This window comes from Triticum dicoccoides, chromosome 5A, assembly GCF_002162155.2.
Source record: "Triticum dicoccoides isolate Atlit2015 ecotype Zavitan chromosome 5A, WEW_v2.0, whole genome shotgun sequence".
NCBI classification, from domain to species: Eukaryota; Viridiplantae; Streptophyta; class Magnoliopsida; order Poales; family Poaceae; genus Triticum; species Triticum dicoccoides.
The window spans coordinates 49408966-49420326 of NC_041388.1; the positions used below are offsets into that span (position 1 = coordinate 49408966).

At 43.9% G+C, this 11361-nt stretch overlaps 1 protein-coding gene across 1 annotated transcript; it reads right to left on the reverse strand.

Annotated features, from left to right (window-relative positions):
* Window positions 1–3607: 3607 nt before the first annotated feature.
* On the reverse strand, window positions 3608–10802 carry LOC119299131 (stomatal closure-related actin-binding protein 1-like). Its single transcript, XM_037576403.1, has 13 exons — window positions 10548–10802; window positions 8739–9044; window positions 8463–8591; window positions 8239–8331; window positions 6938–7078; window positions 6314–6382; window positions 6149–6232; window positions 5651–5831; window positions 5214–5330; window positions 5067–5125; window positions 4515–4649; window positions 4103–4252; window positions 3608–4017 (listed from the first exon to the last, which is right to left on the reverse strand). The coding sequence occupies exons 2-13, from the start codon at window positions 9024–9026 to the stop codon at window positions 3979–3981; spliced, it is 1485 nt and encodes a 494-aa protein (XP_037432300.1). The 5' UTR covers window positions 9027–9044; window positions 10548–10802; the 3' UTR covers window positions 3608–3978.
* Window positions 10803–11361: the final 559 nt, after the last annotated feature.

Sequence of the window (11361 nt, forward strand, 5' to 3'; positions counted from 1 at the left end):
GAATCATTTACCCATGCAACATACCTTCACAAATCAATACTCAATCCGTTTTTGCTCAGTTCTATTACTTGATTTTTCAAACAAAAATAACCAACGGGCACGCTTCTGCCCCGCTAGTAGTATTTACTCCTAGTACAAATCAAGGTCCTAGGTATTCAAAGTTAACCTAGTAGACCATGAAGTGTATGTGACAGTCAACAAAAAGAACAGATGATGTAAATTTGTATGCCTGACTATATGTACACTGTACACATGTGCTTGCAGCATGCATAAAAATTATGGGTCATATGATCGAGCCACAAAACGCTCCAAGAAAAGGCTGGGGCCCTAAAGGTACTAAAGAGGTAATGAAACCTACAATGGTAGGTTATGTCAGATTCCTGTTTCCTAGTAAAGAGAGCTCCGTGCATCACTCGGCGCAAAGCCAGTAAATGTCAAGACCATTTCCAAGCTTAAATATGTATCTGATCTAATATTATGCGCTTCCATTGAGCGGAAACATGCACGCGTGTGCATGTAGTAGTAGCCTATTAGGTTTTTTTTTAAAGAAGGATGACCTTTGACCTCTGTATCTGGAAGATGCATACAACCATTTTATTGATTATTCTTGAGGACCTTACAAACTATTACAACAATGTGCCTGAATCCATCATCTTGGCAACACATGCCACTACTCTTATCCAAAATGATGAAGGGGTGCTAGCTGGGCCACTACCCAAACCACTCACCTAAGCCTAACATCAAAAGACGGAAGCCGAAACATATTCGGAAGCCCCAGCCGAGCCACATACCGGAACTGGGGCACAATCCAGTCAGACACACTCGTGTGTCGTCGCCGCCATCTTTCACAGGTCCGTCTTTAGATCATATTGAGGTTTCTACCTTGTCTGGCCACTCTGCCATCGATGTCACCATGACGCCAGACAGCAACCTCCTCCTGCGCGAGTCCATCTCCGTGCATCGGACGCCGAGCCTCCACAACACCATGCCGCCGATATCCGCCGACATCGATGTGTGAGATGAAGCACCGCTCCACCGTTCCCCCATCCAACACTTACTCCAAAACGATGCCCCTAGGAGGGAAAGCGATAAAACGCCGTCATCGTCCGATCCGGAAGAGCCAGATCTAGGGTTTCCCCCGAAGCATCCCGAGCCTGATGACGCAGACTGCAACGACGATGCCTCGACAAGGGAACGACATCTAAGACGCCGACATCGTCCGCCATGACCGTAGTCGGCGCGATTTTCATCGGCAGTTGCTCCACCAGACGTATGCCGACGTCGCTGGTCCCTTCAACCGGAGCAAACTCCAAAACAATGCCCTAAAGAGAGACTATGACGCAAAAGCGCCGCCATCGCTCGATCCCAAGGAGATCTAGGGTTTCCCCTGTAGTTGCCCGCGCTGTCAAGGGCCAGACAAGGGTAGAATCCCGTGGATCTGCCCAGCTGCCGACGAGTCGCACCCACCACCGTGTCGACGGCTGACCAGCGATCAATCCGGCCGCGCCGCCGCGAACCGATCCAGTCACGCCGCCCCCGTCCCTGGCGGCCGCGACGCACCAGATCACAAGGCCTCCTGCCGCAGGGAATCGACGTCGCCGAGGCGCCGCCACCACCCGCCGTGGCGACCGGCCCGCCGCCACGCTCCGGCCCGGCGGCGCCGGTCCGCGCCAGCCCCACCCGAGCGAGAGGGCCCGAGTCCCCGCCGCCGCCGGCGACGGCTAGGCTTCGCGTGGCCGCGCCCTTGGGCGGCGGCGAGGGAGGAGGAGGAGCAGTGGGGGAGGTTCGGCGGCGATGGGATCTGGGGCCTCCCGGTCGCCCACGCGGGAGGCGGCTCGGGAGGAAGATCAGTAGCCTATTAGGTGAACAGCAAATTGATCATGGGAAGTCTGTAATCCCCATAGAACATGAACTTATGTGATAGCACAAAAGGGCAGGCCAAGGAGCAAACCGAGCAAGTGAGATTGATTTCTACCCGTGTCCAAGGAGCCTGTTCCAATGGCTTCGCTACAATAGGCCTAGGAGACGCCGGGAACAATTTTCTTACCTTTTTCCACGCCATTGCTTCTTTTCTTGGCGGATGACCACATAACTAGCGGATGATTCTGAATCATGTATCCCCTGCCCCCGTTCTTCTCCTATTTCCTTCTTGATGTTGACTGTAACCTCTCCTAGCTGCACTACGCATGCCAACCACCATACACGATGCACGTCCTAGCTCCACCCCGCACACTACGCCCCGCCTCCGTGCTACTGAGCAGATTGCACGTGTTGTACACTAGCCACATATGATCAATACAAGGGAGCAACAGGTAAGGTGCATTGCATCCTCCTCTTTCTCGTCTGCACTTTCAACCGCAATTTGTTGTAATCCACCTTTTCTTTTGAAAAAGGAAATATTAATATCACGCAAATACCAATTACACCTAGCCTGTGTGCTACAAGATGTCGCAACAACATCCAGGATGCACACAGCCAAAGAAAAAAAATAGAAAAGAAAGGAAAAAAGAAGTCGCCAGGTGATTAGCAAAGTTCGCATCAACGTGTTGACAGTTATGCATAACTGGAATTTGCTAAGATGGAAACTCGTGATGTGTATGAGTCAAAATCTCATGAATTTTATTTAGCAGAAATGCTCTCTTTCTTCTGAACAGCATGTGGTTTTTTCAGTTTGTTTAGCCCGTTCTATAATTTTTGGAATTATGTCCTCAAGAACATGATGTATATAAATTTTTCACCAACAGAAAAATTCTTGCTGGTGGTCATTGTGTAGCTAGTGGTCGTGCAGCTGTGAAATTGGTTCGGTGGTGATCCGGGCACCAGTTAGGGCTTGCAGTCGATGGGGGCAAAGACCTCAAGCGTGAGACAACTCCATTTTATCTTGACACTGCTTGCAGTGTCACTCTCTTTCTTTGTTCGGGTGTCATTTTTTTCTTGTTTTTCTTATCTAAAATTTTAAACCAGTATTTATAGTCCCATCTGTTTCTTCAGAGTCTGCATAGAACTTCAGACTGCATACCAAGGAAGGGATGGGCTGGGACGCTGGGTCGTATGTACTCTATGAACTGGTCTTGGGCTATGTGCCAACAGTTGGTTCTCCAATTAAAGGTTTCTTGTGACGCATTCATTGGTGCGAATGAGTAACGCACATACTATCAGCTCGAAAACGCGCGCGGAGTAAAAAGAATTGGAGGGAGTACTTCATCCATTCAGTTTGAGAACGCAGCATTCTTGAAATGGTAGCACATTTAAAAAAGTTATGAGAATGTAAACAGAGTATACACTAAAGTGGTGAGCAATCAAAGATTTCATTCACATGTTATGCTGTTTTAATTTTATTTATTTTTAGATTAAGATAAGATTTTTGAGATAGCTTATACCATGTGTTTTTGTTAGTATTAGTAGGTGACTTGTCTGCACCAACTAATACATGCCTCGACCTGCTCTATCAACTTGCATCACCAACTCAACTCAACTAAAAAAAATCGCATCACGATTTGATCATTGAGATCTCTTGATAATTTGTAGCGAACGCCGCCATTGCCTTAGATTCAGTTATGCATCCACCATTGTTGTTACCACAAGTACTGTCAAAAGAATTAGCATATTAGAGATGTAGTACACATCAAACATTTCTTTTATAGTGTGTAACACTTCAAACATAGCTAACTGTCGTTGCATGGGAGTATCAGAAAGAAGAGAGAAACGCCTAGCAACAACATATCGCAACGCCTGTGAAGCAGAACAACATGAACACTCGGAAGGTTGTCAGAACAACACCAAGGCGGCTAAAACGATGCCCACGGTGCCGCCTCTGAGAGCTACCACCACAAGGCCACAAGGGAACAAAACCCACAGGCTACACACATATCATGAAATACACTAAAATGTACAACATCACGATTCGCTCTGCGAGGGTCGCTGGTCGGACCGGAGTTTGGAGGCACAAGCATCCAGTACCAGTGTGCGCCGTCTCCTTCACCAGGGAGTCTTGTCGCCTGGACCTGCAAGGATGATCTGCAAAACAAACCATGGAGAAGGGAAATCATGCCACGTCATAGGCGGTGGATATGCACTTCCTAACTGAAGCTGAGGCACGTACATTGCAATCAATGGCGAACCGCCGCGCCAGCATGATGGCGGTGTTCCGCTCTCTCGCTGTTTCAAAGGCAACGGCGAAGCTGAGGTCACTCCGGGGCCGCCAAAACATTGCCTGTGAGGCTGCTTCCCCACCACCTCGAACACCACATAGCTGATACATAACAGAAATACTGTGAGAGGCAGACTACTGTTACGCCAATAGCAACTACTAGTAACAAATAGTAGTACGTAATTGCAAATTTCATTGAAAACGAACATGTTATATTAACATAGTAAAATAATATCACAACAGCTGCTTCGATTAATGAGCATTGTAATCTGTTTGCAGATACTGTTTAACCGAGAAAGAGAACATGTCCCCACAAGAAAAGAAAAGAGAAGAGAGAGAAGATGCCTTTGAAGCTGCAGCCTACCTGCATCGATGAGGAATAGAATTCTTTGGCAACTACTGTCTTTCCTTTTGAAAGTCTCATCCGCAATCTCCCAACATTGAGAACATGAACAGCCTCTTTCGGCTGATCAATTCCATTCAACTGAAGCACAACAACCTGCAATGAGACACAGAGCATTGGGAACTTCAGAAACAATAGTTCAAGATATGGAACGAGATCCTCTGACTTGGTACGTTCTACTGCCGAGGGACGTCGTTCCCGCTGCACCGTCCATCACGCATCCAACGATGCTCGCAGAAACTACACCATGCGCAGCTTTCGCTCTGGTGGAAATTGAAATAAGCGGCCCATCGGTGGTCTTAATTTTAAAAATAAGAGCACCGGGTGGGACGACGACAAGTACTACTAGGCATGACAACTTTGAACTGTTATACTGCCAAACTTTGTCATGCCAGTACAGACTCCTTATTAGGTACAAGTAAAAACACCACAAGATTTCTGTAAATTGAAACCCCTACATTGCGTATAGTTAGAATAAATATCATAAAGTGGGAAAGGATAGTATGGTCATACATTGAATTCAGTTTCAGGTTTTCTTACGAGTGTCTCTACATAATCCACCAGTCCAGCATCTGCTAAGAATACCAAGCTTATGTTAGTCGCGTAATAAACAAGAGATGCACATACTTATGCCTGACAGATGTGTTCAGTTAAACAAACCAGGGTCTACTAGCCCAGCTGTTTTTGCTATTGCAGTTTCACCCCCAAAATTGATTTCAGCTTGCATGTAACGTCCAACATCATTTGGCTCTGGAGCATATGCTGGTCTTGTGGCACCTACAGAAGTTCCATGGCAACAAATGTTAGAAGCACTAGGGATCTGAATTTGAGTTGAAGATTAAAATGCTTGGCCGATATGGCAAACCTAACGAAGTGACCAAAACTTGACAATCATAATTCACCAGGCAATGCTTGCCCTTTCCCTTCTCAATAGCTTAGAGATAGAGGTACCAAAAGAACAAGAAAAATGGAAGAGCATTTTTTTTGTTTTTTGAGCAACTATGTTCAAGAGGACAATAATATGAAAAAAAAAAGTAATTAGAGAGACGCCTCTAGGCATCGCAATCACAGTGCAATGAGAGAGAGAGAGACTCCACCTGAAATAATCTCTTTGTTGCTTTCTTTTGGGTGTATCCGGAACCACTGGACAGAAATATTTGAAAAATCCACGGGAGTACCGTTCTGACAAACTATGTGTAGCATTGAACCCAAGCACTGGAGACCCTCCAAATCGAACACGGGAATTTCGTTTCCTTTTAGTCTTTTGTGCAGTTCCAACTGGTAAATAAAACCTTGCAAATCAGTAATATATATAACATGTATTCTGTTATGCTCTAAACAAATTCTCAACTCACTGGAAGTATTTCAGATGATGAAAACTTGGAATAAAAGAGTTTGAGACTGCTAGCCACATACCATAACAAATATGATGTATGTGTGTCATATCTAATATTGCATTCTTAGTGAAATAAATACATTTGTACTCAATGATTTTCAGCGATGATGTGAACATTGAATATGAAGATGTTTTGAAACTAGCCTAGCCATGCCGAATAAGTACGAAAATATCTTAGGCCGGCATCGGTAACACATACCTCTTTCAAAAGATTGACACAATCCACAGACTTCTCAGTAAACGTCTTACGTAAAGTTTTGATTTCATTTTCTAGATCCATGGCCTGGAGAAGTAATGAATGTGAAGTAGAATTGACATATTCCAATTTGTGTATCAAGCAGTGAATAATTATAATAAACTTTACCTTGCTAGGGCAATGCAGCATTTTTATTCTTCTGGCCACTCTAACTTCTTTCTTTAGTTCCTCCATATCCTTCCAAACAGCAAATAAATGTCACAACTCAGATACATATTGATGAATTCAAAGCAAAGCAACCTCTGGAACTCTGGATGTATAAAAGAGCATATAGCAGGGGACTAGAGATCAAGTATTGGACCAAATGGAACTGAAGCCTCAAAGCTAACCAAGATAAATAAAGGAGCAATAAATAAAAATGCAATGTTTCTCAGCAGAAAAATGCAATGTGCTAAGCTTAGTATGCATGATATTGGATTATATCATCTCAAATTGCACAGGTGCACAAAAGGTAGCTTTACTTCAAAATTTATGACATGTATATGTATTGCCACACAAAAAAATGAACAAATCTTCAGAATTACTATCCAGATTATGTACCAATTCAGCCAAGGAAAATAGCTTGCCAGAATACAATATGTAAGCAAGTAAGCAACAACATAAGAGGGGGAAGGGCAAGTAAAAGAACAATTAGAGTAAACAAGCTTCACTGTATGAACTAGCTTGTAGTCTTGCAGTAACTGGTAAGTAACAATTAAGGAAGGTGAGAAGCTTTAAAAAAAATCAACGTACTTGCTTCCCAGTTTTTTTGGACATCTTTTCATGCTCCTGAAGTGCTTCTTGAACTCTTTGCACTGCAGACCTAGCACTCTCTACCTCCGTATTGGCATTAACTCTTTCTTCTTCAACAATTCTCTTGGCATCTTCAGAAGCCTATGAGCAAGACAAAAAAAAAACTTCAATACTATAAACAAAGGACAATGCACAAAAGGTGTTGAGAGCATCACAACAGGTAGGAGCATGGGAGCATTTATACTTGGAATATATCCTTTTCGATATTGTGTAAAGAAAATCTAATCCTGCTTAAGATAATTAGCGCTCTATGCTCACTTGACTAATTGCATGTTTCTGATGGAGTCACATTTGGAAAATCAGGTGAAAATCTTGAGACATATCGACTAAACATTTACACAAGCCGCCAACTTTTGAGGGGAATGACGTGTAGTAATGTATATTTTCTTCCCTATAGTAATCAGGTTGCATCGACACAAACTTTCATTTTCCATAAATTCTATTGTAAGATAAAACAAACATTACTCTAATTTTTTTAGACTATAATTACTCTAATTTAGATAGGTGTGCATTCCTTTCGAACTAACATAAATATGTTTCTTTGGTAACGAAATCCCTAAAACTAGGATCAATGGGTATAGTCCCTAACTGAATGTGCAGTCTGTATATGTTTTCAATCGACCTCCGAAACTAAATACATTTATTAGTTCCTAGGTACAAGTTCTTTTAAGAGCTTCTCAAAACTTCTCGCTAGGCAAGAGAAGCAGGTACGAGTTATTTCCCTGAAGACTTCAGGACTTGAGCAATAAACTGCACCCTTTTGTAGATATATCTCATAAAGATAGATCTTCTCTACTATACATAACTGTCAACTAAGGCTCATTTCTATTCTGCTTAATATAATGATGAGCAGCTTTCCTGCATGCTCGAGGAAAAAAAACTGCCAAGTAAGAAAGCAAATACTCCCTCCGTTCCTAAATATTTGTCTTTCTAGAGATTTCAACAAGTGACTACATACGGAGCAAAATGAGTGAATCTACACTAAAATATGTCTACATACATCCATATGTTGTGTCCATTTGAAATGCCTAGAAAGACAAATATTTTGGAACGGAGGGAGTACGTATTTAAGTCGGTTGTGAATTATAAGTAGTACAACTACCAAATGAAGGATTCATGATACCGAGAACTTCGACATTATTCGAGTACATAGATTCTGATTCTGGAACATATCAAACCTCATGTTTGTAAAATCTAATGCTACAGCCGTGGAAAGTGTAAACAAACAAACTGGAACATACCAGCTTTAATGATTTCGCTAATTCTGTGACCTCTGTTTTTTGTTGAATCAACTCAGCTTCTCTTTTGGAGAGCTGAACTGCAAGAATTTCCACCTGGAAAATAGCATAACTTTAATCAAATGAGAACATGCCAGCTTTAATGATAACTAGATGCAAATATAACTTCAAATGAAAGATGGAGCTACAAGAAAAATGCCTGGAGTATAGGATATGAAGAAACCAACCATAGAAATAGACTCCTCAATTTCATCCTTAGTTTTGCCCGTGACTTGACCTCTCAGTGACTCCAATACACTCTTTAGATTTTTCAGGAGAATGTCTCGCTCCAACAAAGCCACTTGTCTCCATTTAACCTGACGGTTTGAACAAGTCAATCAGAAAACAAATTCATAACCTAAGAAAAACATAAATTCATTAACTAAACTGATTGGCATGTAGCATGGAGGCAATCATGCACTAAATACAGAAGGTCTGTTCGAGAAGAATGCAAAGGTCTGAACCTCTTTAGACAACAGAGTGGCAGTGTTGAGTCCCTTCTCAAACTTCATTGCAAGCTCACGGACTGAGAAGCGCTGACGGCGATCAAGCAGTTCCTCAGTCTCCTTAGCAACAACCTCCTTGAGAGGCGGCACTTCTGGGCCATCTGCCAGCTTGATCACTATGCCGTTTGAACCATTCTTGTAGGTAGGAAATTTGTTTCTTATGATATTTGCTGGACGCAGTGGCCCTGGTCGTATGTCCTCATTCTTTGTCTTGCGCCCATAATCAAGAGTTGCTGCCCAGGTCATCTATAAAATACAACTTCCCTGCAATTTTCACACAATACATTTTTTCGTCAACATAAAAATTGCATTAAACATGACACCTGCATAACAGATTAGCGTTTGAGAATTTATTCCTGCCAAAAGTGATGCACAAGGCAATGGAACAATGACTCGGAGCTAAAGTTGTGAAATTCAAATCAAAGAATGCAAAAGGGGTGGAAACAGGCTGGATAAGCTATGAAATGTGGCCTAAGTATACTTGAAAAGCTACAGCTTTGTGTGAAACAACTGATAAACATAAGACGGTCTTATCTTTCAAGCAAGGGACAAATAATCAAATAAAATGAAGGAGTGCAAAATATTTTAGCACACAGCAAAAACCCAGAAAACATGAAAGCAATATGATAGAGAGTAGGCCCTCACAAAGAACCAAAATGGTTGATTACACACCAGCAAACTATCGGGGCAGGCATAATTGTAGGTGGTTGGCAAAACTATGCGGTGTCATTCATGAACCTCCCCCCCATTAATTAGCAGCATAATATACTAGTGAGGAGCGGGGACAAAAGCCTCCACCAACGGAAAACTTGCACTAGGAATGAAATTAAAATGATAGCGTAACAAACTGCTTTTTACAACACAACGCTTTGTTGAATTCCACTTTGTTAAAGGGCACGGCTGAGAGGACGGCAAGAATGCAACTTTATCAGCGAACAAGGCATTCTCCGCTTTACAGTTGGAAGTGGTCCACCCTTGTCCATTGTTGGTTAGGCGACAGAGGAGGCTCGATAAAGTAAAGTAACACAGCATCCAAACCCTGTTTAGCCCTGAAGACAGGAATTTTCTCACGAGGCAAGTGACACAAGGAAAATGGCAAAGCTAATTAGCTCATTAATTTACTCCACATATAGAAGGCGAAACAAACTCTGAGATGTGAAACTCTGGAAGACCTTCCTTATTTAGATCACATAAACGAAAGACAAAAAAACCGTTCTTAATTAGGGAAATGAAGCCGGTGCTCAGTGCAAAACGCTGGGGCATCTAAGACTAATATTCTACTGTACTGTACAGTTGTAACTTGGACCGAAAGTACTTTAATTGGACCCACAAATAAAATAATCTAGTATTGTTCCTGCAGGTTCCCCAGACCGCAATGCAAGTATTGCAAGCCCTGCATGGCCCCATCGTCAAGACATAAACAATGCAAGTACATCTGTACTACTGGTACTTAATTACGCCGTTGATTTGTACTGTAGGAGTACTACTCCACGCGACACGGAGACGAAATCCCTCCTTCTTCTCGCGGCGCTCAACTGCTCCCCCCGTGGTTTAATCTCCATGTCGAAGTCGCACCCAGCGACGGATTGGAAAGCGTCTGCTACCGGCTAGGCTAATACGGAGTACTACTTTGAAGGGAGCAAGGAGAGAAGAGGTTACATTTTCACCCGCGGGCTAATCAAGCAGGAAGATGCAAAATCTCATCTCAACAGCAGAAAAGAAGGAGCTGAAAATAAATGAAAAATCCGCACAAGAAGTAGAACTGACCCCGCAATGCGCGCGCGCGCGTGCGTCGGCCTGGAGCCCTCCTCCACGCGGGCCGGGCGCGGCGGCGAGTGGCGGCGCAATGGGGCTGATCCGGCGAGGGCGAGGGCGAGCAGAGCAGGCCCGCGGGGATTTGGGGAGCTTGTTTGCGAGGAGGAGGGGTTTGCGCCGAGCCGCCGGGGGGCGAGGGAAGGAGACAGTTTTCTGCGCGGGGTTTGCTTTGCCCCCCCCTCTCTCTCTCTCTCTCTCTCTCTCTCTCTCTCTGTGAGTCTGTGTGTGTGTGCTTTCTTCAAGGAAGGAGTGGGGAGTGGGGTAGGAGGCTAGTGCCTGCCGGGTACAGCGGGTGGCAGCTTTGAATAGCCCCTCCGGCCCCCGTCCGGTGACTCTCTCCTCTCTCTCACTCACTCGGTGGCGTGCATGGCTAGGTCCACGCGCAAGTGCGCCTTCTTTCCATGCTGCGTCCTCATTGCGGTTGACAAGGCAGGACCAGCCGGTATAGTGCATGGGGATTACAAGAGTAGGAGTACGTGGTTTTCTTTCCCATCCCTTCCACATGGGTAATGATCCTCTCACGTACTACGTGCGTCCTTGTATTATTGATTTCATGAGTTTGACTCGCATGATGAGTTCCAAACGGAGCCGTCGTGACAGCCCACGAAGTTGATGTAGTATGATGTGGACTTGTTTCTTTCTTTTATTTATTGTTATTGTTAGGTATACATGCTTGTATCTTCCTCCTTTTTTCAGGAAAAAATACGCCCACTCGCACTCCATTCAAAATACCGTCGTCGGGTCATTTATATAAACTAGCACAATG

What these genes read in the sequence shown, in the direction of transcription:
- LOC119299131 (XM_037576403.1), bottom strand. Translation starts at nt 9,026, where the DNA reads ATGACCTGGGCAGCAACTCTTGATTATGGGCGCAAGACAAAGAATGAG. An exon ending in AGCTGGGCTAGTAGACCCTG is followed by an intron (nt 5,126 to 5,213) that starts GTTTGTTTAACT and finishes TATTCTTAGCAG; the next exon opens with ATGCTGGACTGGTGGATTAT. An exon ending in AACCTGAAACTGAATTCAAT is followed by an intron (nt 4,650 to 5,066) that starts GTATGACCATAC and finishes GTCTCATTGCAG; the next exon opens with GTTGTTGTGCTTCAGTTGAA.